At 40.6% G+C, this 26,838-nt stretch overlaps 4 protein-coding genes, 1 long non-coding RNA gene and 1 pseudogene across 5 annotated transcripts; all 6 read right to left on the bottom strand.

The window, feature by feature from the left end:
* Positions 1–1,718: 1,718 nt before the first annotated feature.
* Positions 1,719–3,234, bottom strand: LOC138595688 (ADP-ribosyl cyclase/cyclic ADP-ribose hydrolase 1-like). Its single transcript, XM_069667055.1, has 5 exons — positions 3,039–3,234; positions 2,744–2,864; positions 2,502–2,637; positions 2,096–2,169; positions 1,719–1,796 (listed from the first exon to the last, which is right to left on the bottom strand). The coding sequence occupies exons 1-5, from the start codon at positions 3,188–3,190 to the stop codon at positions 1,719–1,721; spliced, it is 561 nt and encodes a 186-aa protein (XP_069523156.1). The 5' UTR covers positions 3,191–3,234.
* Positions 3,235–6,670: 3,436 nt separating this feature from the next.
* On the bottom strand, positions 6,671–7,258 carry LOC138596214 (uncharacterized). The gene is made up of 3 exons (XR_011308575.1): positions 7,227–7,258; positions 6,955–7,041; positions 6,671–6,860 (listed from the first exon to the last, which is right to left on the bottom strand). It is a non-coding gene; the product is annotated as an uncharacterized lncRNA (long non-coding RNA).
* Positions 7,259–7,998: 740 nt separating this feature from the next.
* On the bottom strand, positions 7,999–9,514 carry LOC138595686 (ADP-ribosyl cyclase/cyclic ADP-ribose hydrolase 1-like). Its single transcript, XM_069667054.1, has 5 exons — positions 9,319–9,514; positions 9,024–9,144; positions 8,782–8,917; positions 8,376–8,449; positions 7,999–8,076 (listed from the first exon to the last, which is right to left on the bottom strand). The coding sequence occupies exons 1-5, from the start codon at positions 9,468–9,470 to the stop codon at positions 7,999–8,001; spliced, it is 561 nt and encodes a 186-aa protein (XP_069523155.1). The 5' UTR covers positions 9,471–9,514.
* Positions 9,515–12,884: 3,370 nt separating this feature from the next.
* Positions 12,885–15,757, bottom strand: LOC138596196 (ADP-ribosyl cyclase/cyclic ADP-ribose hydrolase 1-like). The gene is made up of 8 exons (XM_069667811.1): positions 15,615–15,757; positions 15,320–15,440; positions 15,078–15,213; positions 14,672–14,745; positions 14,299–14,372; positions 13,523–13,606; positions 13,250–13,336; positions 12,885–13,155 (listed from the first exon to the last, which is right to left on the bottom strand). The coding sequence occupies exons 1-8, from the start codon at positions 15,755–15,757 to the stop codon at positions 13,101–13,103; spliced, it is 774 nt and encodes a 257-aa protein (XP_069523912.1). The 3' UTR covers positions 12,885–13,100.
* Positions 15,758–17,367: 1,610 nt separating this feature from the next.
* LOC138595685 (ADP-ribosyl cyclase/cyclic ADP-ribose hydrolase 1-like) lies at positions 17,368–19,435 on the bottom strand (annotated as a pseudogene).
* A 2,771-nt stretch (positions 19,436–22,206) lies between these two features.
* LOC138596082 (ADP-ribosyl cyclase/cyclic ADP-ribose hydrolase 1-like) lies at positions 22,207–25,464 on the bottom strand. Its single transcript, XM_069667677.1, has 8 exons — positions 25,251–25,464; positions 25,015–25,135; positions 24,780–24,915; positions 24,385–24,458; positions 24,065–24,138; positions 23,695–23,778; positions 23,024–23,107; positions 22,207–22,942 (listed from the first exon to the last, which is right to left on the bottom strand). Exons 1-8 carry the CDS (start codon positions 25,400–25,402, stop codon positions 22,888–22,890), a joined length of 780 nt encoding a protein of 259 aa, XP_069523778.1. The 5' UTR covers positions 25,403–25,464; the 3' UTR covers positions 22,207–22,887.
* Between the last annotated feature and the right edge of the window lie 1,374 nt (positions 25,465–26,838).

The following is a 26,838-nucleotide window of genomic DNA, read 5'->3' as shown; positions in this document are numbered from 1 at the left end:
ACCTGTGTCTAATTATGATCACCTCCCAAGTTTATTTAGTCTCTGTGCTCCCTTGTCTCAGTGTCAGTCCGTATGTCTTTGTCCGTGGAACCCTTAGTAAGACCCTTATTCTAGTTGCATGTGTTTTCCTCTCGTGGATTGTAATGATTTTAGGACTCTTCTGTTTTCTCCTCATGACGCATCGTGTTTTCCCTTGTTCTGGTTGGATTTACAGTTGGATCTGCATACACGTTTGTCTAACCTTAGGCAGCAGCTTCCAGTTTGAAATGATCAAGAAAGAAACAAAAGAACGTTCATTTTTGCTCAGATGGTTTATTGTACGATTACACTCAGTAAGACAACATTTGCACATTTGAAAGATCAGATAACTGCATGATCTATTCTTCTTCTCACCAACATTTTTACCTCATATCGGATCAAATTCGCACGAACTGAAAAGAAATTAAAACAAATTTAAGATACATCTTCTATTTTGAGATTTGTCTTGTCTAACTGTGTAGTTTGAGATGGAGTGCAGAAGCCTTCACCAGCACGCTCCACAGGTCTTCTTTTCTCTTATGCACTTCTTGATGTGTGACCTACAGTGAAGCAAATAACAAGAGGAATTTACATGAATGTTTTTTGACAGCAACAGCAGAGTACAATGTTACTCGTGACCTGCGGTGAACTTACTGAGTCACTTCCTTGCAAGCATAAACAATTTCTTTTCCATTCAGGATATTGTTTAAATTCTTGAGTGACTCGTTGTTGCACTGATTCCTGAAGAAAAGAAATGCAGGTATATCGGCCTTTATCAGTTTGTCTTTGTACTTATTTTTGTATTATTAAAAGAAAGAGCAGGAGCTATTATCATTTTATCAACAAAAATTTTTTAAAACTACCTACAAAAAGATTATTTAAAAAGCAATGTGGCGAAACGTGCTAAAAAATTACAAGGAAAACATACTTATTCTCCTTAGCAACCAGAACAACTGTGAGCTGTGCCACCCTGGGTGATCGAAGATTTGGAACCTCAACACCTCCAAAGAAACTAACAACAAAAGAGCAACAGTTTAGAGGAATACATCAGCTCTAACATAAAGCAGCGTTTAAATGTTCAAGTGAAGGACTGAGAAACTTTAGACATAAAAAACATTAGAGTTTATCTTATTTAACATCTCTGACTCAATACACAATAAAGTTATTGTTGTAGTGACTTTTAAACAAGAATAGAGCCACTGTTCACTGCGGGGGAGCTGCGGTTTCCGACTCACTCTGATGTTTTGAAGTAAACCCGGAGTTCGGTACGTTGCATCAAAATCATATTTATTTGTCGACTTGCAGCGCACTAACATAAGGATTAACCATTCACCTGCCATCACCTGTCTCCTCCTTTATCTCTTCTATATATGGACATAGAGGTAGGCGGCTTCTTTACTGCGGCCACGGTGCAAATTAAAGGGGCAGCAATTAATGGTGATGCAAAAATAATAATAATTATGAAATTCTCAAACATCTCAGACCATTTGAAGAAAGCAAAAATGGCTCCAACAATTGTTATTGTTTTTGTTATTTCAGAGGCTCTTAAAGTTTGTGGCTCACACTTGCTGACATCCCAACTGTTTGAATGTTCTGTGCATATAAAACATTTTCTGTATATAAAGCAAAGCAACATTAACAAATGTTTTTCATCAATGAAGAGTTCATAAAAACTGCCAACTTGGCATGTGTAGTGCTGCTTACCTGTTAGCATTGTAGGGTTCATCTATCTCACCATTAAGCATTACTGACACTTCACCACAGGCATGTTGTGCAAACTACAGACAGAAGAACAAGATGGTAAAGTGTAAGAAACATAAACAATTGTTATTACACACACAGCTTTAGTGCAAGACTAAAAGGGCAACATTATTTGTACTTTCTACAGTACATGAGGTCAGATTTGCCTCATGTCTCTCCTTCAAAATGAATGCGCGATGTTGCTGCCTGGAGACCAACAAAAAGCCTCATTGATGATGAACCAGGCCGAAAGGCCTCAGTCAGTCCTTCAACGTTGGTCCAACATCATGTCAATGATTTAGCTGGTAAAACAAGTGATTTTCTGCTGGGTGCTTACTCTTGTAGACGCAGTTTTCCAGAATGAGCTTACAGGGTTGGTCTTGTTCTCCTTACAGTGCTCAGTGAATGTTTCTGTAATGACACACACAGAAGATATTTATAAATGTTACTTTTTCACTGTTGACGCTTCAGTCTACGTCTGTGTGATCGTGTACAGACTTTAGGCTTCACATGAAGTTCCTCATATTGTGATGGATATCACAAATTATTCTTTGTTTCTCAGAAGCAGACAAAGAACATGTTATAGTTTAAAGCTGAGGAAGAAAACAGCAAAAGTTAGCATTTTGTATTTGTTGATGTATTTTTACTGCATTTCATGCATGCTAGTTGATCACATGTAGCCTGCTTCACCAATCTTTTTCCATTTTAAGGCAATGTGATGCACTGTGACTTATGAGTCTTACCATTGTTGCCCTCCTTCCCACACCATTCCAGTCCATCCAGCACAGATCCCAACAAAGTGTCCTCCAAGGTGAACAAACAATCTCTCTTCTTAGTGAACTCATGGACCAAATCCTTTGTTTTGCTCCAGAACATCGTCTAACACAAAAAGAGTTGACATGACGAGGTTAAATATACAAATTATATTCTGCTTTGATTAATGAGCATATGTTTGTCAGACAGTTGTGTGATCGTGGATGTTTACTTTGCCACACGGATGCTTGAAGGGGGTCTCAGCAAAGAGTTGATCATAGTTTCCCTCAGAAAAGTCACTATGTTTCTTCCCTACATAAGCTTGTTGAAAGGTAGCCAATGTTTTTTCACAGCTGAAAAATAAATGTCAGTACTTAGGATATAAAATAAATTATAGACCATTTGCACATAATGAACAGAATAATGTTTTTCTTCTTGTTATTAAAAAATGAATGTTTTTTTTTTTCACAATCCTGACGTTTATTCAAATGGCAACTACTTTAAATCAGAAATATAAAGAGACTTACATGTGGCTTGTCTCTCCATACGCCTCACATCTCTTCATGAATGTTGCCTTGAACTTGGCTGTTCGAGGAGTCAGCCGCACAGAAAGAACAACTACAGCAACCACGACCAATACAACAGTGACAATACAACCAATGGCCTTTTTAGACACCATCTTCAAGCTCCTGTAAAATGAAGCTCTGATGAAGTTTTGGCCTCACAGAGCTGCTAATATGTGTTTACGGTTCGTGTGAAACAGCAGCAAGTCACTAAAAAGGAAAGAGGATGTCAAGTTCTGCTGAGCCTCCCTTTCCTGCCACAATCTCTCACTTTAAGTTCACGCCGCTTTTTGTTGTCACTTTACTTTTTGTTCCTGTGTCCCCTCGCTTCACTCATATAATAGATAAGACATTTTGTGGCCTACACCTACAAATATTAAAGTGAAATCAGGTGTTATATTTTTATGAGCACTTTCTTTTCTTCTTAGTGGTGTTGTGATTTCATATATATCATCTAACATCTACACCATCTAACCTTAGGCAGCAGCTTCTAGTTACATGTGAATCAAAAAAGAAAATATAAGTAGCATGAAAAACAAGTAACTCAAGGTGTTTGTGTGGCTGTGTGATTTCAGAGAAGTGTCACGGCCCCTCTTCTTGGAACACTCTTCTGTTGTTTTGCAGCAGCCAGTCTTGTGCAGACCTCCTATGGTGTTGGCATAAAACAGGTCCACTATTTTATTACAGATGAAGCAGAGAAATAATTCTGTCCTCGGTCTCTGTCAACTACACTTCTTCGACACTACTGGGACTGACCATAACCTTCCTGTGTACAAACCTCTGGTTCACAGACAACCAGCTGTCACCCCCACTGTTAAAAGATGGACCGACGGGGCTGAAGGGGCTCTCAAGGATTGTTTTGAGTAAGCCTCTGGGAAGTGTTCTGTGGGGATCACGGGGAGGACATTGACAGTCTCACACACTGCATAATGGACTACATCAATTTCTGGAATACACCGTACTTACCAGGACTGTATGGTGTTTCCGTGGATCACCCCCGGCACAAAGGCCCTTCTCAAGGACAAAAAGAGGCTTTTTAAGTCAGGAGATGAAGACTGCAGAAAGAGCTGAGGAGGAAGATCAGGGAGGGGGAAAGCAGCTACAGGAGGAAGATGGAGGATCAACTGCAGCGGAACAACGTCAGCTGAGTCTGGAGGGGCCTGAAAACCATCTCTAGCCACAAGGACTCCAACACTCAGCTGGTAAGGGACCAGGAGTGGGTGAAAGACCTGAACATGTTCAGGTTTGAACAGTCATCCACCCCTCTGCCTGCCCATTCCACCCTGCCTCAACTCGCCTCCCCCAAGGCCTCCCCACAATCCCCTGCTCCAACCTGTCCCTTTCAAAAAGCCAGGTGAAAAAAAAACTGAGCAGGATCAAGGTCAAGAAGACTGCGGGCCCGGATGGCATCAGCTCCAGGCTCCTCAGATCCTGCGCAGACCAGCTGTGCGGGATTACAGAGCACATGTTCAACATGAGCCTGAAGCTGGGGAGAGTACCACACTGTGGAAGACATCCTGCGTGGTACCGGTGCTGAAAATCTCGCACCCCAAGGACCTCAACCACTACAGGTCAGTGGCACTGACATTGCATCTGATGAAGACCCTGGAGAGGGTGGTCCTTTGCCATCTGCGCCCCCTTGTGAGCTCATCGATGGAGCACTGTGAGAATCATGTTTTTTGATTTCTCCAGTGCTTTGAACACCGTACAGCCCATGCTTCTGAGGGACAAGCTGGAGCACACAGGAGTCACCTTGCATCATGGCTCCTGGATTATCTAACCAATAGGCCCCAGTTTGTGAGGACACAGGACTGTGTGTCCGACATGGTGGTCTGCTGTATGGGGGCCCCGCAGGGGACCGTTCTGGCTCCCTTCTTCACCCTGTATGTTGCAGAATTCTCCCACCACACAACCAACTGTCACCTACAGAAGTTCTCTGACGACCTTGCCACCACCGTCAGCCTCATAACTGATGGGGACGATAGGAATTACTGGGAACTGACACAGCACTTTGTGGACTGGTGCCAGTTGGACTGCCTCCAGTTAAACGCAGGGAAAACCAAAGTACTGGTGGTGGACTTTTACAGACTCTTACAAGGACCTGGCTGTTCATCTCAACAATAAACTGGACTGGACAGATCACATCAATGCCCTTTATAAGAAAGGCCAGAGCAGAATCCATCTGCTGAGGAGACTCAGGTCCTTTGGAGTGCAGAGAGCTCTCCTGAGGACCTTTTATGACTCTGTGGTGGCATCAGACTGCAGACAAGAGGAGACTAAACAAACTAGTGAAGAAGGCCAGCTTTGTTCTGGGCTGCCCCCTCGATTCTGTGGAGGTGGTGGGAGACAGGAGGATGATGACAAAGCTTCTCATGGAGATGCTTCACCTGCCGGATGTGACAGAGAGATACCGCAAGTCCTTCCTTCCTGCGGCAGTTTAACCAAACATGCTCCCAGTAGAACAATAAAAGCACATTTATTTATATATATATATATAAATATATATATATAATGATTTGTGGTTCGGTGTTCATATATTTTTTCCTGTTTTACTGTCACTTTGTCTCTTGTTGTCATGAGTTCTTATTGTTTAGTTTTAAATTTAGTTTATTCCGTGTTCTTGTCACGATTTAGTCTTGTTTAGTTAGCATTTCTTTTGTGTCTCATTGGTTAGATCATTTCCTGTTTTACTTTGTCACCTTGGGTGTGTCCGAAACATACTATGATACATGCATACTATCATACTAATCATACTAACCGTGACATCAAATTGAGTATGTCATGCGTTCCCATCTCATAGTATGCTATTTTGTGTATGCGAGAAATGCCCGGATGTATACTAGATCGGCTCGAATGTTTGAGCATGAGACGGGAGCTCACTGGTTGTGCTAAACCGCCCCACACTGCATTGCGGCTATTCAGCTTCTACTATGGCGGAGATAGACCGGAGATCAGACCGGACATACGTAAACTTTTAAGTCACGTGATACGGAGAAGATGGCTCTGAGTATGATGCCAACGGCATCCTAATAGCCAGGTTAGTAGGCAGTATGCAGTACATACTGTTTGAGTATGTAGCAGGCATTACATTAGTATGCGGTTTCGGACACAGCCCTTGTCTCTCATGTTGATCCACTTCCTGCCTTTGTGTGTTTTCCTGCTTGTTTGATTACGTGCCCTGCCCTTATTGTTTTCACCTGCCTCTCTCACCTGTGTCTAATTATGATCACCTCCCAAGTTTATTTAGTCTCTGTGCTCCCTTGTCTCAGTGTCAGTCCGTATGTCTTTGTCCGTGGAACCCTTAGTAAGACCCTTATTCTAGTTGCATGTGTTTTCCTCTCGTGGATTGTAATGATTTTAGGACTCTTCTGTTTTCTCCTCATGACTCATCGTGTTTTCCCTTGTTCTGGTTGGATTTACAGTTGGATCTGCATACACGTTTGTCTAACCTTAGGCAGCAGCTTCCAGTTTGAAATGATCAAGAAAGAAACAAAAGAACGTTCATTTTTGCTCAGATGGTTTATTGTACGATTACACTCAGTAAGACAACATTTGCACATTTGAAAGATCAGATAACTGCATGATCTATTCTTCTTCTCACCAACATTTTTACCTCATATCGGATCAAATTCGCACGAACTGAAAAGAAATTAAAACAAATTTAAGATACATCTTCTATTTTGAGATTTGTCTTGTCTAACTGTGTAGTTTGAGATGGAGTGCAGAAGCCTTCACCAGCACGCTCCACAGGTCTTCTTTTCTCTTATGCACTTCTTGATGTGTGACCTACAGTGAAGCAAATAACAAGAGGAATTTACATGAATGTTTTTTGACAGCAACAGCAGAGTACAATGTTACTCGTGACCTGCGGTGAACTTACTGAGTCACTTCCTTGCAAGCATAAACAATTTCTTTTCCATTCAGGATATTGTTTAAATTCTTGAGTGACTCGTTGTTGCACTGATTCCTGAAGAAAAGAAATGCAGGTATATCGGCCTTTATCAGTTTGTCTTTGTAATTATTTTTGTATTATTAAAAGAAAGCAGGAGCTATTATCATTTTATCAACAAAAAAAAATTAAAACTACCTACAAAAAGATTATTTAAAAAGCAATGTGGCGAAACGTGCTAAAAAATTACAAGGAAAACATACTTATTCTCCTTAGCGACCAGAACAACTGTGAGGTGTGCCACCCTGGGTGATCGAAGATTTGGAACCTCAACACCTCCAAAGAAACTAACAACAAAAGAGCAACAGTTTAGAGGAATACATCAGCTCTAACATAAAGCAGCGTTTAAATGTTCAAGTGAAGGACTGAGAAACTTTAGACATAAAAAACATTAGAGTTTATCTTATTTAACATCTCTGACTCAATACACAATAAAGTTATTGTTGTAGTGACTTTTAAACAAGAATAGAGCCACTGTTCACTGCGGGGGAGCTGCGGTTTCCGACTCACTCTGATGTTTTGAAGTAAACCCAGAGTTTGGTACGTTGCATCAAAATCATATTTATTTGTCGACTTGCAGCGCACTAACATAAGGATTAACCATTCACCTGCCATCACCTGTCTCCTCCTTTATCTCTTCTATATATGGACATAGAGGTAGGCGGCTTCTTTACTGCGGCCACGGTGCAAATTAAAGGGGCAGCAATTAATGGTGATGCAAAAATAATAATAATTATGAAATTCTCAAACATCTCAGACCATTTGAAGAAAGCAAAAATGGCTCCAACAATTGTTATTGTTTTTGTTATTTCAGAGGCTCTTAAAGTTTGTGGCTCACACTTGCTGACATCCCAACTGTTCGAATGTTCTGTGCATATAAAACATTTTCTGTATATAAAGCAAAGCAACGTTAACAAATGTTTTTCATCAATGAAGAGTTCATAAAAACTGCCAACTTGGCATGTGTAGTGCTGCTTACCTGTTAGCATTGTATGGTTCATCTATCTCACCATTAAGCATTACTGACACTTCACCACAGGCATGTTGTGCAAACTACAGACAGAAGAACAAGATGGTAAAGTGTTAGAAACATAAACAATTGTTATTACACACACAGCTTTAGTGCAAGACTAAAAGGGCAACATTATTTGTACTTTCTACAGTACATGAGGTCAGATTTGCCTCATGTCTCTCCTTCAAAATGAATGCGCGATGTTGCTGCCTGGAGACCAACAAAAAGCCTCATTGATGATGAACCAGGCCGAAAGGCCTCAGTCAGTCCTTCAACGTTGGTCCAACATCATGTCAATGATTTAGCTGGTAAAACAAGTGATTTTCTGCTGGGTGCTTACTCTTGTAGACGCAGTTTTCCAGAATGAGCTTACAGGGTTGGTCTTGTTCTCCTTACAGTGCTCAGTGAATGTTTCTGTAATGACACACACAGAAGATATTTATAAATGTTACTTTTTCACTGTTGACGCTTCAGTCTACGTCTGTGTGATCGTGTACAGACTTTAGGCTTCACATGAAGTTCCTCATATTGTGATGGATATCACAAATTATTCTTTGTTTCTCAGAAGCAGACAAAGAACATGTTATAGTTTAAAGCTGAGGAAGAAAACAGCAAAAGTTAGCATTTTGTATTTGTTGATGTATTTTTACTGCATTTCATGCATGCTAGTTGATCACATGTAGCCTGCTTCACCAATCTTTTTCCATTTTAAGGCTATGTGATGCACTGTGACTTATGAGTCTTACCATTGTTGCCCTCCTTCCCACACCATTCCAGTCCATCCAGCACAGATCCCAACAAAGTGTCCTCCAAGGTGAACAAACAATCTCTCTTCTTAGTGAACTCATGGACCAAATCCTTTGTTTTGCTCCAGAACATCGTCTAACACAAAAAGAGTTGACATGACGAGGTTAAATATACAAATTATATTCTGCTTTGATTAATGAGCATATGTTTGTTAGACAGTTGTGTGATCGTGGATGTTTACTTTGCCACACGGATGCTTGAAGGGGGTCTCAGCAAAGAGTTGATCATAGTTTCCCTCAGAAAAGTCACTATGTTTCTTCCCTACATAAGCTTGTTGAAAGGTAGCCAATGTTTTTTCACAGCTGAAAAATAAATGTCAGTACTTAGGATATAAAAGAAATTATAGACCATTTGCACATAATGAACAGAATAATGTTTTTCTTCTTGTTATTAAAAAATGAATGTTTTTTTTTTTCACAATCCTGACGTTTATTCAAATGGCAACAACTTTAAATCAGAAATATAAAGAGACTTACATGTGGCTTGTCTCTCCATACGCCTCACATCTCTTCATGAATGTTGCCTTGAACTTGGCTGTTCGAGGAGTCAGCCGCACAGAAAGAACAACTACAGCAACCACGACCAATACAACAGTGACAATACAACCAATGGCCTTTTTAGACACCATCTTCAAGCTCCTGTAAAATGAAGCTCTGATGAAGTTTTGGCCTCACAGAGCTGCTAATATGTGTTTACGGTTCGTGTGAAACAGCAGCAAGTCACTAAAAAAGGAAAGAGGATGTCAAGTTCTGCTGAGCCTCCCTTTCCTGCCACAATCTCTCACTTTAAGTTCACGCCGCTTTTTGTTGTCACTTTACTTGTTGTTCCTGTGTCCCCTCGCTTCACTCATATAATAGATAAGACATTTTGTGGCCTACACCTACAAATATTAAAGTGAAATCAGGTGTTATATTTTTATGAGCACTTTCTTTTCTTCTTAGTGGTGTTGTGATTTCATATATATCATCTAACATCTACACCATCTAACCTTAGGCAGCAGCTTCTAGTTACATGTGAATCAAAAAAGAAAGTATAAATAGCATGAAAAACAAGTAACTCAAGGTGTTTGTGTGGCTGTGTGATTTCGGAGAAGTGTCACGGCCCCTCTTCTTGGAACACTCTTCTGTTGTTTTGCAGCAGCCAGTCTTGTGCAGACCTCCTATGGTGTTGGCATAAAACAGGTTCACTATTTTATTACAGATGAAGCAGAGAAATAATTCTGTCCTCGGTCTCTGTCAACTACACTTCTTCGACACTACTGGGACTGACCATAACCTTCCTGTGTACAAACCTCTGGTTCACAGACAACCAGCTGTCACCCCCACTGTTAAAAGATGGACCGACGGAGGTGAAGGGGCTCTCAAGGATTGTTTTGAGTAAGCCTCTGGGAAGTGTTCTGTGGGGATCACGGGGAGGACATTGACATTCTCACACACTGCATAATGGACTACATCAATTTCTGGACTACACCGTACTTACCAGGACTGTATGGTGTTTCCGTGGATCACCCCCGGCATAAAGGCCCTTCTCAAGGACAAAAAGAGGCTTTTTAAGTCAGGAGATGAAGACTGCAGAAAGAGCTGAGGAGGAAGATCAGGGAGGGGGAAAGCAGCTACAGGAGGAAGATGGAGGATCAACTGCAGCGGAACAACGTCAGCTGAGTCTGGAGGGGCCTGAAAACCATCTCTAGCCACAAGGACTCCAACACTCAGCTGGTAAGGGACCAGGAGTGGGTGAAAGACCTGAACATGTTCAGGTTTGAACAGTCATCCACCCCTCTGCCTGCCCATTCCACCCTGCCTCAACTCGCCTCCCCCAAGGCCTCCCCACAATCCCCTGCTCCAACCTGTCCCTTTCAAAAAGCCAGGTGAAAAAAAAACTGAGCAGGATCAAGGTCAAGAAGACTGCGGGCCCGGATGGCATCAGCTCCAGGCTCCTCAGATCCTGCGCAGACCAGCTGTGCGGGATTACAGAGCACATGTTCAACATGAGCCTGAAGCTGGGGAGAGTACCACACTGTGGAAGACATCCTGCGTGGTACCGGTGCTGAAAATCTCGCACCCCAAAGACCTCAACCACTACAGGTCGGTGGCACTGACATCGCATCTGATGAAGACCCTGGAGAGGGTGGTCCTTTGCCATCTGCGCCCCCTGGTGAGCTCATCGATGGAGCACTGTGAGAATCATGTTTTTTGATTTCTCCAGTGCTTTGAACACCATACAGCCCATGCTTCTGAGGGACAAGCTGGAGCACACAGGAGTCACCTCACATCATGGCTCCTGGATTATCTAACCAATAGGCCCCAGTTTGTGAGGACACAGAACTGTGTGTCCGACATGGTGGTCTGCTGTATGGGGGCCTCGCAGGGGACCATTCTGGCTCCCTTCTTCACCCTGTATGTTGCAGAATTCTCCCACCACACAACCAACTGTCACCTACAGAAGTTCTCTGACGACCTTGCCACCACCGTCGGCCTCATAACTGATGGGGACGATAGGAAGTACTGGGAACTGACACAGGACTTTGTGGACTGGTGCCAGTTGGACTGCCTCCAGTTAAACGCAGGGAAAACCAAAGTACTGGTGGTGGACTTTTACAGACTCTTACAAGGACCTGGCTGTTCATCTCAACAATAAACTGGACTGGACAGATCACATCAATGCCCTTTATAAGAAAGGCCAGAGCAGACTCCATCTGCTGAGGAGACTCAGGTCCTTTGGAGTGCAGGGAGCTCTCCTGAGGACCTTTTATGACTCTGTGGTGGCATCAGACTGCAGACAGGAGGAGACTAAACAAACTAGTGAAGAAGGCCAGCTTTGTTCTGGGCTGCCCCCTCGATTCTGTGGGGCTGGTGGGAGACAGGAGGATGATGACAAAGCTTCTCATGGAGATGCTTCACCTGCCGGATGTGACAGAGAGATACCGCAAGTCCTTCCTTCCTGCGGCAGTTTAACCAAACATGCTCCCAGTAGAACAATAAAAGCACATTTATTTATATATATATATATAAATATATATATATATATATATATATATATATAATGATTTGTGGTTCGGTGTTCATATATTTTTTCCTGTTTTACTGTCACTTTGTCTCTTGTTGTCATGAGTTCTTATTGTTTAGTTTTAAATTTAGTTTATTCCGTGTTCTTGTCACGATTTAGTCTTGTTTAGTTAGCATTTCTTTTGTGTCTCATTGGTTAGATCATTTCCTGTTTTACTTTGTCACCTTGGGTGTGTCCGAAACATACTATGATACATGCATACTATCATACTAATCATACTAACCGTGACATCAAATTGAGTATGTCATGCGTTACCATCTCATAGTATGCTATTTTGTGTATGCGAGAAATGCCCGGATGTATACTAGATCGGCTCCAATGTTTGAGCATGAGACGGGAGCTCACTGGTTGTGCTAAACCGCCCCACACTGCATTGCGGCCATTCAGCTTCTACTATGGCGGAGATAGACCGGAGATCAGACCGGACATACGTAAACTTTTAAGTCACGTGATACGGAGAAGATGGCTCTGAGTGTGATGCCAACGGCATCCTAATAGCCAGGTTAGTAGGCAGTATGCAGTACTGTTTGAGTATGTAGCAGGCAGTACATTAGTATGTGGTTTCGGACACTGCCGTTGTCTCTCATGTTGATCCACTTCCTACCTTTGTGTGTTTTCCTGCTTGTTTGATTACGTGCCCTGCCCTTATTGTTTTCACCTGCCTCTCTCACCTGTGTCTAATTATGATCACCTCCCAAGTTTATTTAGTCTTTGTGCTCCCTTGTCTCAGTGTCAGTCCGTATGTCTTTGTCCGTGGAACCCTTAGTAAGACCCTTATTCTAGTTGCATGTGTTTTCCTCTCGTGGATTGTAATGATTTTAGGACTCTTCTGTTTTCTCCTCATGACGCATCGTGTTTTCCCTTGTTCTGGTTGGATTTACAGTTGGATCTGCATACACGTTTGTCTAACCATAGGCAGCAGCTTCCAGTTTGAAACGATCAAGAAAGAAACAAAAGAACGTTCATTTTTGCTCAGATGATTTATTGTACGATTACACTCAGTCAGACAACATTTGCACATTTGAAAGATCAGATAACTGCATGATCTATTCTTCTTCTCACAAACATTTTTACCTCATATCGGATCAAATTCGCAAGAACTGAAAAGAAATTAAAACAAATTTAAGACACATCTTCTATTTTGAGATTTGTCTTGTCTAACTGTGTAGTTTGAGATGGAGTGCAGAAGCCTTCACCAGCACGCTCCACAGGTCTTCTTTTCTCTTATGCACTTCTCGATGTGTGACCTACAGTGAAGCAAATAACAAGAGGAATTTACATGAATGTTTTTTGACAGCAACAGCAGAGTAAAATGTTACTCGTGACCTGCGGTGAACTTACTGAGTCACTTCCTTGCAAGCATAAACAATTTCTTTTCCTTTCAGGATATTGTTTAAATTCTTGAGTGACTCGTTGTTGCACTGATTCCTGAAGAAAAGAAATGCAGGTATATCGGCCTTTATCAGTTTGTCTTTGTACGTATTTTTGTATTATTAAAAGAAAGAGCAGGAGCTATTATCATTTTATCAACAAAATTTTTTAAAACTACCTACAAAAAGATTATTTAAAAAGCAATGTGGTGAAACATGCTAAAAAATAACAAGGAAAACATACTTATTCTCCTTAGCGACCAGAACAACTGTGAGCTGTGTCACCCTGGGTGATCGAAGATTTGGAACCTCAACACCTCCAAAGAAACTAACAACAAAAGAGCAACAGTTTAGAGGAATACATCAGCTCTAACATAAAGCAGCTTTCAAATGTTCAAGTGAAGGACTGAGAAACTTTAGACATAAAAAACATTAGAGTTTATCTTATTTAACATCTCTGACTCAATACACAATAAAGTTATTGTTGTAGTGACTTTTAAACAAAATTAGAGCCACTGTTCACTGCGGGGGAGCTGCGGTTTCCGACTCACTCTGATGTTTTGAAGTAAACCCGGAGTTCGGTACGTTGCATCAAAATCATATTTATTTGTCGACTTGCAGCGCACTAACATAAGGATTAACCATTCACCTGCCATCACCTGTCTCCTCCTTTATCTCTTCTATATATGGACATAGAGGTAGGCGGCTTCTTTACTGCGGCCACAGTGCAAATTAAAGGGGCAGCAATTAATGGTGATGCAAAAATAATAATAATTATGAAATTCTCAAACATCTCAGACCATTTGAAGAAAGCAAAAATGGCTCCAACAATTGTTATTGTTTTTGTTATTTCAGAGGCTCTTAAAGTTTGTGGCTCACACTTGCTGACATCCCAACTGTTTGAATGTTCTGTGCATATAAAACATTTTCTGTATATAAAGCAAAGCAACGTTAACAAATGTTTTTCATCAATGAAGAGTTCATAAAAACTGCCAACTTGGCATGTGTAGTGCTGCTTACCTGTTAGCATTGTATGGTTCATCTATCTCACCATTAAGCATTACTGACACTTCACCACAGGCATGTTGTGCAAACTACAGACAGAAGAACAAGATGGTAAAGTGTTAGAAACATAAACAATTGTTATTACACACACAGCTTTAGTGCAAGACTAAAAGGGCAACATTATTTGTACTTTCTACAGTACATGAGGTCAGATTTGCCTCATGTCTCTCCTTCAAAATGAATGCGCGATGTTGCTGCCTGGAGACCAACAAAAAGCCTCATTGATGATGAACCAGGCCGAAAGGCCTCAGTCAGTCCTTCAACGTTGGTCCAACATCATGTCAATGATTTAGCTGGTAAAACAAGTGATTTTCTGCTGGGTGCTTACTCTTGTAGACGCAGTTTTCCAGAATGAGCTTACAGGGTTGGTCTTGTTCTCCTTACAGTGCTCAGTGAATGTTTCTGTAATGACACACACAGAAGATATTTATAAATGTTACTTTTTCACTGTTGACGCTTCAGTCTACGTCTGTGTGATCGTGTACAGACTTTAGGCTTCACATGAAGTTCCTCATATTGTGATGGATATCACAAATTATTCTTTGTTTCTCAGAAGCAGACAAAGAACATGTTATAGTTTAAAGCTGAGGAAGAAAACAGCAAAAGTTAGCATTTTGTATTTGTTGATGTATTTTTACTGCATTTCATGCATGCTAGTTGATCACATGTAGCCTGCTACACCAATCTTTTTCCATTTTAAGGCTATGTGATGCACTGTGACTTATGAGTCTTACCATTGTTGCCCTCCTTCCCACACCATTCCAGTCCATCCAGCACAGATCCCAACAAAGTGTCCTCCAAGGTGAACAAACAATCTCTCTTCTTAGTGAACTCATGGACCAAATCCTTTGTTTTGCTCCAGAACATCGTCTAACACAAAAAGAGTTGACATGACGAGGTTAAATATACAAATTATATTCTGCTTTGATTAATGAGCATATGTTTGTTAGACAGTTGTGTGATCGTGGATGTTTACTTTGCCACACGGATGCTTGAAGGGGGTCTCAGCAAAGAGTTGATCATAGTTTCCCTCAGAAAAGTCACTATGTTTCTTCCCTACATAAGCTTGTTGAAAGGTAGCCAATGTTTTTTCACAGCTGAAAAATAAATGTCAGTACTTAGGATATAAAATAAATTATAGACCATTTGCACATAATGAACAGAATAATGTTTTTCTTCTTGTTATTAAAAAATGAATGTTTTTTTTTTTCACAATCCTGACGTTTATTCAAATGGCAACAACTTTAAATTAGAAATATAAAGAGACTTACATGTGGCTTGTCTCTCCATACGCCTCACATCTCTTCATGAATGTTGCCTTGAACTTGGCTGTTCGAGGAGTCAGCCGCACAGAAAGAACAACCACGACCAATACAACAGTGACAATACAACCAATGGCCTTTTTAGACACCATCTTCAAGCTCCTGTAAAATGAAGCTCTGATGAAGTTTTGGCCTCACAGAGCTGCTAATATGTGTTTACGGTTCGTGTGAAACAGCAGCAAGTCACTAAAAAGGAAAGAGGAGGTCAAGTTCTGCTGAGCCTCCCTTTCCTGCCACAATCTCACACTTTAAGTTCACGCCGCTTTTTGTTGTCACTTTACTTTTTGTTCCTGTGTCCCCTCGCTTCACTCATGGAGATGCTTCACCTGCCGGATGTGACAGAGAGATACCGCAAGTCCTTCCTTCCTGCGGCAGTTTAACCAAACGTGCTCCCAGTAGAACAATAAAAGCACATTTTTATGTATATATATATAATGATTTGTGGTTCGGTGTTCAGATATTTTTTCCTGTTTTACTGTCACTTTGTCTCTTGTTGTCATGAGTTCTTATTGTTTAGTTTTAAATTTAGTTTATTCCGTGTTCTTGTCACGATTTAGTCTTGTTTAGTTAGCATTTCTTTTGTGTCTCATTGGTTAGATCATTTCCTGTTTTACTTTGTCACCTTGGGTGTGTCCGAAACATACTATGATACATGCATACTATCATACTAATCATACTAACCGTGACATCAAATTGAGTAGTAGTATGCGGTTTCGGACACAGCCCTTGTCTCTCATGTTGATCCACTTCCTGCCTTTGTGTGATTTCCGGCTTGTTTGATTACGTGCCCTGCCCTTATTGTTTTCACCTGCCTCTCTCACCTGTGTCTAATTATGATCACCTCCCAAGTTTATTTAGTCTTTGTGCTCCCTTGTCTCAGTGTCAGTCCGTATGTCTTTGTCTGTGGAACCCTTAGTAAGACCCTTATTCTAGTTGCATGTGTTTTTCTCTCGTGGATTGTAATGATTTTAGGACTCTTCTGTTTTCTCCTCATGACGCATCGTGTTTTCCCTTGTTCTGGTTGGATTTACAGTTGGATCTGCATACACGTTTGTCTAACCTTAGGCAGCAGCTTCCAGTTTGAAATGATCAAGAAAGAAACAAAAGAACAACAGCGACAGTACCACCGATGGCTAAGACTGCCATCTTCAAGCTCCTTCTGTAAAATGAAGCTCTGATGAAGTTTTGACCTCACAGAGCTGCTAATATGTGCTTACGGTTTCAAGTCACTAGAAATGAAGAGGAAGTTCTGCTGAGCCTCGTACTTCCTGCCACAACACTCACAGTGCAAGTTCACACCGCTCTACAAATTTAAAACCGAAAGCTGTATTTTTTTTTTTCATGAGAGCTTTATTATATCAAAGAAAGTAGCACTAAAGATGAATTTATTTCATGCGGTCACCTGTCAAGTTTGTGAATCATTCTTGTTTTCTCTCTTAAATCACACCAGACAAAGCAAACAAAACAAACGTTCATTTTTGCTCAGATGATTTATTGTACGATTACACTCAGTCAGACAACATTTGCACATTTGAAAGATCAGATAACTGCATGATCTATTCTTCTTCTCACCAACATTTTTACCTCATATTGGATCAAATTCGCAAGAACTGAAAAGAAATTAAAACAAATTTAAGATACATCTTCTATTTTGAGATTTGTCTTGTCTAACTGTGTAGTTTGAGATGAAGTGCAGAAGCCTTCACCAGCACGCTCCACAGGTCTTCTTTTCTCTTATGCACTTCTCGATGTGTGACCTACAGTGAAGCAAATAACAAGAGGAATTTACATGAATGTTTTTTGACAGCAACAGCAGAGTACAATGTTACTCGTGACCTGCGGTGAACTTACTGAGTCACTTCCTTGCAATCATAAACAATTCCTTTTTGTTTCAGGTAATTGTTTAAATTCTTGAGTGATTCTTTGTTGCACTGATTCCTGAAGAAAAGAAATGCAGGTATATCCGCCTTTATCAGTTTGTCTTTTTCCTTTTTTTGTATTATTAAAAAGAAAGAGCAGGAGCTATTATAAAAAGCCAATAAAAATAATAACAAGGAAAACATACTTATTCTCCTTAGTGACCAGGACAACTGTGAGGTGTGTCACCTTGGGTGGTTGGAGATTTGGAACCTCATAAAGTCCAAAGAAACTAACAGTACAAACAAAAGAGCAACATTTTAGAAGGAATACATCAAGTCAGGTCGCTAACATTAAGCAGCATTGAAACATACAAGTAAAGGACTGAAAAACTTTAGACAAAGATGGACTTGATCTTATCAAGGGATTTATTTTAAGGTTTCATTTACCTTAAAATATGCTGGACCACAGAGCCAAAGCAGTGAACAACCATTAAACTCTCTGCCTACACTATTATGGCCTTTCCAATAGGGTTATGTTGATGCAAGAGCATTGTGATGATAGTGATTCACACTCGCCCACAACCCTACTGCCATTGTTAATATTTTGCATATAAAACAACAAAGCATGAGAAAAAGGTTGTGCCTTTTTTGTCATCATTCAAGAGTTCATACAAACTGTCAACATGGCATGTGTAGTGCTGCTTACCTCTTAGGAACATATGGTTCATCTATCTCACCATCGAGCATTACAGTGACATGACCACAGGCATATTGTGCAAACTACAGACACAAGAACATTATGGTATGTTGATGATGAACCAGGCAACTTGTGTCAAAGTCATTGACTGAATTAATGTATAAGCTGGTGAAACTAGTGATGTCCTGCTGGGTACTTACTTTGGTAGAGGCTATTTGCCAGAATGAACTGACAGGGTTGGTCCCTGCAATGCTTAGTGAATGTTTCTAGAATAACACAAACACACAGAGAACATATTTATAAATGTTACTTTTTCACTATTGAAGCTTCTGTCTACTTCTCGTACAGCTAACTGTGATAGATTTCACAAATGATTCCCTTTTTTCAGAAACATACAAAGCAGACAAAGACAATATAAAATAATTTCTTTAAACTGGGGTAGGCAAAACAGCAAAAGAGAGAATTTTGTTTTGTTATATATTGTCTGTATTTAACAATCAAGATCTTTAGCTTACTCCACCCATCTGTTTCCATTTTTAAGGCTATGTGCTGCACTGTGACTGATGAATCTTACCCTTGCTGTTCACCTCCCCACACCAGCTCAGTTCATTCGGCACATATCCCAACAAAGTGTGTCTCATGGTGATGTAACAATCTCCCTTCCCAGTGAACTTATGGACCACTTCTTCTGTTTTGCTCCAGAGCATCGTCTAACCCCAAAAGAGTTGACATGACATGGTTAAATATACAAAGGAAATCTGCTTTGATGAATGTGCATGAGGCTGTTACACAGACAGTTGTGTGATTATGGATGTTTACTTTGCCACATGGATGCTTGAAGGGGGTCTCAGCAAAGAGTTCATCATAGTCTTTCTCAGAAACATGACATTTATCCTTCCCTACATAAGCTTTTTCAAAGGTAGCCAATGTTTTTTCACAGCTGAAAAATAAATGTCAGTAATTAGTACATGAAAAGTTGTTTTTACCCATAATGAATGCTTGTTTTAGCTAAAATGATGCTTGTACACAATCCTGATGTGAATCAAATGGCAACAACTTATGAATGAAAAGACACTTACATTTGTTTTTTCTCTGGAAACTCCAAACACTCCACACACTGACTGAGGAGTCAGCAGTACCGAAGGAACAAGGAGAACCAGGACGACCATGATGGTGACGGTACCATCGATGGCGAAGGCCTTTGAAGACACCATCCTAAAGCTCAGTCTGTAGAATGAAGCTCTGTGGAAGTTTTCTTCTCTCAGAGCACTTTATATAGAAGTGTTGTCGCCTCGGACTGTACGATAGATATGGGACGAGAAGGCTCCAGCACAAAGAAGGTTGTGATGCAATTATGATAAAACAGTTCCAGTATGTAGGCAAATTTTTTTAATTATTTGATTTCAAACTACTGCACCTCTGTCATAAAACTTATACAGGGAATTCTTGGTTTTGCATTTTTCCTAGATGTAGATAAAAATGGGCGTGTCTACAAGACTATCCGTCCTAAATTTTAATTAAGTATTTTTCACTGAATCAAGTAGATTCAGTGTGTTTTTTACCCTAACCCAAAGAGTGAAACTGAGCTGGGGGCTGCAGGGTGGTGCAGCGGTTAGCGCTGGCTCCTGGTTCGAATCCCGGTTCAGACATAGGGCACCTTTCTGTGTGGAGTTTGTATGTTCTCACCGTGCATGCGTGGGTTCCCTCCGGGTACTCCGACACCCGTTAATTGGTGACTCTTAAATTGGCTGAAGGTGTCATGGTCTGGGCAGTGCCTCTCCCTCATTCCTAGTGTTTCAGTTGTTTTTTCCCCTTCCTTGTGTGTATTGTTGTTCCCTTGTTTGTTTTCTTTCCAGTACCATAAGCTTCTTGGGGTACATCATTGAGAGCGGGCAGTTGAGGACTAACCCTGAAAAGATCAGTGCTGTGGCAGAGTGGACTGCATCCACCAGACGAAAACAGCTTTTAGGTTTTCTATCGCTGATTCATTCGGGATTACAGAAGGATAGCAGCCCCCCTTTCTCGTCTCAACTACCCTACCATTCAGTTTGCCTCAGAGGCTAAACATGCCTTTTCCAAAATAAAGGGGCTATTCACATCCACACCTATCTTGGTCCAACCTGACCCCTCCTGTCAGGGGTGGGAGCAGTTCTCTCCCAGGTCTCTGACCCTGATCAAAAGCTCCATCCCTGTGCCTTCATCTCCCGTCGCCTCTCTCTGCTGAACGCAATTATGACATTAGAAACAAAGAGCTTCTTGCTGTCAAACTTGACAGACACTGGTTGGAGGGAGCAGAAAGGCCATTTGTGGTGTGGACCGACCATAAAAACTTAGCCTACATCCAAACAGCCTTAACTACTGTCAAGCCTGTTGGGCACTGTTTTTTGGTCGATTTAACTTCACTCTCACCTACAGACCTGGTTGTAGAAATATCAAACTTGATGCACTCTCTCGTCAGCATCTCTCTGAAGAGTGTACCCCCAGCCCCAGACACCATCCCACCATCCTTCCCCCAACCTGTGTTGTAGCAGCTGTTTCCTGGGAGATTGAATCAGTGGTGAGTGAGGCACAAGGACACAACCTGATCAATTGCCTGTGTGTCCCTGACTCTGTTTGCTCACAGGTTCTTCTGTGGGGGTACACTTCCTGTTTTGCCTGTCATCCAGGAATGAGTCGCACCCAATCCCTTCTCAAGAGACATTTCTATTGGCCCACCATTGAAGCAGATACTTGTGCCTTTCTCTCAGCCTGCTTTGTTGCTCTGTACTCGAGGGAAGTCCTCTGATCGCCCTCCTGCTGGCCTGTTAAGTCCTCTCCCTGTTCTAAGTCGCCCTTGGTCCCACACTGCCCAAGATTTCATCACTGGTCTACCACAATCACAAGGTAATTCAGCATTGTTGACTGTTTCTCTAAAGCAGTCCACTTTGTAGCACTTTCCAAACTCAGCTCAGGAAAGTGCTGACGTCCTGGTGCTTCATGTCTTCCGTCTCCATGGCATTCTGCTTGATCATGATCGGGGCCCTCAATTTATATCTCAGGTTTGGAGGGCATTCTGTCAAGCTCTTGGTGCAACTGTAAGTCTCTCCTCTGGTTTCCACCCTCAGACCAATGGCCAAACAGAAGAGGGTAAACCAAGACCTGGAAGCAGCTCTAAGGTGCGCAACAGCTACTAATCCCACTTCCTGGAGCTCCCAGCTCACCTGGGTGGAATATACTCAAAATTCTTTAACCAGTACTGCCACAGGCGTGTCCCCATTTGAGGCTTCTTTGGGTTATCTGCCACCTCTGTTTCCCTTCCAGAAGAGTGAACTCCTTATACCATAAATATTGCATCAGCTATAACAAATTTTAACATCCACCTTTATGCAGACGATACAGTTCTGTACTGCTTTGCTAACACTGCACATTCAGCCATTGAAATCCTCCAGCAAGCTTTTGATCAATTACAACATGCTATGTTTGCAAACAAGACCGAATGTATGATATTCTCTAGAGCCAGAGACATCCCGGACAATGGTTTACTTATCACAACTCTAAAAGGATTTTTAGATGGAAATATATTTGCAAATCTCCACCTATTTGTGCGGATTCTTTTGTGACTGTTCAACTGCACTGCCCCACGCAAAGTCTTGCAAGCGCCACGTGGCGCGTGTCTTGTACAACATTAATTTTTGTCTGTAAATCTGTATCTGTGCCTCTAATTTATCACGTATATATCACCATTTGAACTTCAACTTAGCATTTTAGCATTTTTAAATGGAATCTCAATCTTTTTATGTGAATTCTTTTGAGACTGTTGTACCGTGCCTTGTGTATCACACAAAAAAACACACACAGGGAAGTCCCGGCGCTTTCCAGCAGATGGCGGTGTCATACCAAACCCAGGTACCAGCACTTGCACACAGACAATCATTATCAACGCAAGTATCAAAAGACAAGTGCAAAACGTCACATTTTAACATTTAATTTATTAAAATATTCACATTCTGCCATTTATTTCTCTCTTTTCTGTTCAGTGGTGTAGTGGTTTTCTGTCTGCATTCACTTTCTTCTGACCTTACGATAAAAAACCAACATCCTTTCTTGTTTTCATTCTTAAATCAAACCAGACAAAGCAAATAAGAAAAGTTAAATTTTTGCTCTTATTATCTATTGAACCATGACACAATCAGTCAATATTTACACATTTCAAAACTGTCAGATAACTGCATGATCTGTTATTTTGCTCACCTGTTCAAACCTGTTAATTTCCAACAATCACTATGAACTAACAAACTTTTATTTGAAATTTATTTAAACTGCGATCATCAGTTGAACATAGTAACATAGCAGGACTGATTTTTTTTTTTTTTAACAAAAAGAGAAACATAGAAAAGGTACTCATATGATAAATGTATTTCTTAAATGTACAGTATATATCAAGATTCATGAGACATTTTAGGTCAAACTGAAGAATAGGCACAAACGCTACGTAATTTGAAAATTATGTGATAGCACATTAAGAAATAAGCACGGACTGAAAATAAAAAATGTATTTGATTAAATGTTCTATTTAGCTACTTTATGTTTAGTCACGGGCTGCACGGTGGTGCCGTGGTTAGCGCTGTTGCCTCAGAGTTAGAAGGTCACCAGTTTAAACCCCAGTTTGTACTGAGTACAGAATCCTTCACCAGCAGGCTCCACAGGGTGTGTTTTCTTCAATGCACTGCTCCACGTGTGATCTACAACAAAGTTAAAACAAGAGGTGAACAGTGTCATTCATTCTTTGTGTTAGCAAAAAAGTAGATGTGCTGTGAGCTTACCTCGCCACTGCCTTGCAGGTACAACCTATACCTTGATGCAGGTCCTTCCTTAAACTCCCAAGAGATTCACAGGTACAACTTCCCCTGAAAAAAAGATATGCGGATATAAAAAAACAGTTGCTCTATTTTCAGTACTGGCCAGTTTTTCTTTGTATGCATTTTGCTCTGTCGAATAGTGTTGTTCGCGTTTTTTTTGTATGGCTCTTTGGTGTGAACGACAGGAACCGAGCCGTTCTTTTTATAGTTTCACTGCCTGCCCCAGATCAGCTCCCCTTTATGCTGAATTACTGCAGGCAGCTATTTTCAACTACAACTCCGCTACACTAGGTCACGTGCAGCAGAATCATGTCACCACAACATAGTGCCAATGGTGAGCAACATTTTAACTCTCCGCCAAGTTTGTTGTTTTGTGGTTGACATCTCTGTAGTCATACAGAGTTGTATCAGAAATGATTGGCAGGTTTGCGTGTCTGACCAAAGAAGGATGAGCCGCTCTCGGAAAGGAACAGAAACATAAGATCCGGCTCCCTTCCAATAGCTGTCATTCCCAACCCTATTGTCAAACAACCACAGCAGTAACACAATATTCAACACATGACGTTTTTACAAAATCATACTTTTTTTTAAAGCAGAAAGGCAAAAAACAGCTGAAAATAACAATGAACTCGTACCAACTCTCCTTAGTGACCAGAACAACAGTGAGGTGTGTCACCTTGGATGGTTGAAGATTTGGAACCTCAACACCTCCAAAGAAACTAACAGCAACAACAAAAGAGCAACAGTTTAGAGGTATACATCAAATCAGGGCTCTAACATGAAGCAGCGTTTAAGTGTTCAAGTGAAAGACTGAGAAACTTTAGACAAAACAGATTAAAGCTTAAAGTCTGTGGCTCACACTTGCCGACATCCCAACTGTCATATTCAAATGTTCTGTGCATATAAAACATTTTCTGTATATAAAGCAAAGCAACGTTAAAAAATGTTTTTCATCAATGAAGAGTTCGTAAAAACTGCCAACATGGCATGTGTAGTGCTGCTTACCTGTTAGAGTTGTATGGTTCTTTTCTCTCACCATCAAGCATTACTGACGCTTCACCACAGGCATGTTGTGTAAACTACCGACAGAAGAGTAAGATGGTAAAGTGTTAGAGAAATTAACAACTTTTATTACACACACAGCTTTAGTGCAAGACTAAAAGGGCAACATTATTTGTACTTTCTATGGTACATGACTCATGTCTCTCCTTTGAAATATATGTGCAATGTTGCTCCCTGGAGAACAAATGATGATGAACCAGGCCGAAAGACATCTGTCTGTCTTTAATGTTGGTCCATCATTATGTCAGTGACTGAATGCTTACCCTTGTAGAGGCAGTTTTCCAGAATGAACTGACAGGGTTGGGCTGGCATTTTTGGCACTGTTGAGTATATGTTTCTGTAATGACACATACAAAGACACACAGGACATATTTGTAAATGTTACCTTTTCACTGTTGAAGCTTCAGTCGACTTCTGTGTGATCGTGTACAGACTTTAGGCTTCACATGAAGTTCCTCATATTGTGATGGATATCACAACTTTTTTTCTCAGAAGCAGACAAAGAACATGTTATAATTTAAAGCTGAAGTAGAAAACAGCAAAAGTTAGCATTTTGTATTTTGTCTGCATTTCATGCATGCTAGTTGATCACATGTAGCCTGCTACAATCTTTTTCCATTTTAAGGCTATGTGATGCACTGTGACTTATGAGTCTTACCCTTGTTGCCCTCCTTTCCACACCATTCCAGTCCATCCAGCACAGATCCCAACAAAGTGTCCTCCAAGGTGACAAAACAATCTCTCTTCTTAGTGAACTCATGGACCAAATCCTTTGTTTTGCTCCAGAACATCGTCTAACACAAAAAGAGTTGACATGACGAGGTTAAATATACAAATTATAATCTGCTTTGATTAATGAGCATATGTATGTTAGACAGATTGTGGATGTTTACTTTGCCACACGGATGCTTGAAGTTGGTCTCAGCAAAGAGTTGATCATAGTTTCCCTCAGAAAAGCCACAATGGTCCTCCCCTACATAAGCTTGTTCAAAGGCAGCCCATTTATTTTCACAGCTGAAAAATAAATGTCAGTACTTAGGGTATAAAAGAAATAATAGACCATTTAGACATAATGAATAGAACGTTTGTTTTTTTAAATAATCCTGACTGAAAATATAAAGAGACTTACATGTGGCTTGTCTCTCCATACGCCTCACATCTCTTCTTGAAAGTTGCCCTGAACTGGGCTGTTTGAGGAGTCAGCAGTACCAAAGGAACGACAACAACGGCAACCACGACCACCACAACAGCGACAGTACCACCGATGGCTAAGACTGCCATCTTCAAGCTCCTTCTGTAAAATGAAGCTCTGATGAAGTTTTGACCTCACAGAGCTGCTAATATGTGCTTACGGTTTCAAGTCACTAGAAATGAAGAGGAAGTTCTGCTGAGCCTCGTACTTCCTGCCACAACAATCTCACAGTGCAAGTTCACACCGCTCTACAAATTTAAAACCGAAAGCTGTATTTTCTTTTTTCATGTGAGCTATTATATCAAAGAAAGTAGCACTAAAGATGAATTTATTTCATGGGGTCACCTGTCAAGTTTGTGAAACACAAACACATCATTTTTGTTTTCTCTCTTAAATCAAACCAGACAAAGCAAACAAAAAAAACGTTCATTTTTACGCAGATGATTTATTGTACGATTACACTCAGTCAGACATCTGTACATTTGAAAGATCAGATAACTGCATGATCTGTTCTTCTTCTCACCAACATTTTTTACCTCAAATCTGATCAAATTTGCAAGAAGTGAAAAGAAATTAAAACAAATTTAAGACACATCTTCTATTTTGAGATGTTATGACGTGTCTTGTCTGTGTAGTTTTACATCGAGTGCAGAAGCCTTCACCAGCACGCTTTACAGCTCTCCTTTTCTCTCAAGCAGCTCTCGTTGTGTGATCTACAGTGAAGCAAATAAGAAGAATTTACATGAATGTTTTTTGACAGCAACAGCAGAGTACAATGTTACTCATGACTCATTCCTTTTTGTTTCAGGATATTGTTTAAATTCTTGAGTGATTTGTTGTTGCACTGATTCCTGAAAAAAAGAAATGCAGGTATATCGGCCTTTATCAGTTTGTCTTTGTAATTATTTTTGTCTCATTAAAAGAAAGAGCAGGAGCTATTATAATGTTGTCAACAAAAAAAAATTAAAACTACCTACAAAAAGATTATTTAAAAAGCAATGTGGCGAAACGTGCTAAAAAATAACAAGGAAAACATACCATTTGCACATAATGAATAGAATAATATTTTTTTGTTATTAAAAAATGAATGTTTTTTTTTCACAATCCTGACGTTTATTCAAATGGCAACAACTTAATTAGAAATATAACGAGACTTACTTCATGAGCTGTTTGAGGAGTCAGCAGCACAGAAAGAACAACGACAACCACGATAAATACAACAATGACCATAAGACTGACGGCTACGGCCTTTACAGACACCATCTTCAAGCTCCTGTAAAATGAAGCTCCGATGAAGTTTTGGCCTCACAGAGCTGCTAATAATTGTTTACGGTACGTGTGAAACAGCAGCAAGTCACTAGAAAGGAAAGCGGAGGTAAAGTTCTGCTGGGGCTCCTTCTTCCTGCCACAATCTCACACTGAAAGTTCACACCGCTCTTTAATGTCACTTTACTTTTTGTTCCTGTGTCCCCTCGCTTCACTCATATAATAGATAAGACATTTTGTGGCCTACACCTACAAATAT

The sequence above is a fragment of the Semicossyphus pulcher genome, unplaced genomic scaffold (genome assembly GCF_022749685.1).
Source record: "Semicossyphus pulcher isolate SPU_LCO1_2020_fin unplaced genomic scaffold, fSemPul1.0.p SCAF_18, whole genome shotgun sequence".
NCBI classification, from domain to species: Eukaryota; Metazoa; Chordata; class Actinopteri; order Labriformes; family Labridae; genus Semicossyphus; species Semicossyphus pulcher.
Note: the sequence above shows the minus strand (reverse complement) of the source record. Positions and strands in the feature narration are given on the sequence as shown.

Bases quoted from the DNA above. Each gene is read 5' to 3' on its own strand.
- LOC138596196 (XM_069667811.1), bottom strand. From the start codon at position 15,757: ATGGTGTCTAAAAAGGCCATTGGTTGTATTGTCACTGTTGTATTGGTC. The intron at 15,441-15,614 runs GTAAGTCTCTTT...TTTATTTTTCAG, and splicing joins TATGGAGAGACAAGCCACAT to CTGTGAAAAAACATTGGCTA. The intron at 14,373-14,671 runs GTAAGCACCCAG...TTCTGTCTGTAG, and splicing joins GGAAAACTGCGTCTACAAGA to TTTGCACAACATGCCTGTGG.
- LOC138595686 (XM_069667054.1), bottom strand. From the start codon at position 9,470: ATGGTGTCTAAAAAGGCCATTGGTTGTATTGTCACTGTTGTATTGGTC. The intron at 8,918-9,023 runs GTAAACATCCAC...TTTTTGTGTTAG, and splicing joins TCAAGCATCCGTGTGGCAAA to ACGATGTTCTGGAGCAAAAC. The intron at 8,077-8,375 runs GTAAGCACCCAG...TTCTGTCTGTAG, and splicing joins GGAAAACTGCGTCTACAAGA to TTTGCACAACATGCCTGTGG.
- LOC138595688 (XM_069667055.1), bottom strand. From the start codon at position 3,190: ATGGTGTCTAAAAAGGCCATTGGTTGTATTGTCACTGTTGTATTGGTC. The intron at 2,865-3,038 runs GTAAGTCTCTTT...TTTATTTTTCAG, and splicing joins TATGGAGAGACAAGCCACAT to CTGTGAAAAAACATTGGCTA. The intron at 2,170-2,501 runs GTAAGACTCATA...GTGTCATTACAG, and splicing joins TGGGAAGGAGGGCAACAATG to AAACATTCACTGAGCACTGT.
- LOC138596082 (XM_069667677.1), bottom strand. From the start codon at position 25,402: ATGGCAGTCTTAGCCATCGGTGGTACTGTCGCTGTTGTGGTGGTCGTG. The intron at 24,459-24,779 runs GTAAGACTCATA...GTGTCATTACAG, and splicing joins TGGAAAGGAGGGCAACAAGG to AAACATATACTCAACAGTGC. The intron at 23,779-24,064 runs GTAAGCAGCACT...TGTTGCTGTTAG, and splicing joins GAACCATACAACTCTAACAG to TTTCTTTGGAGGTGTTGAGG.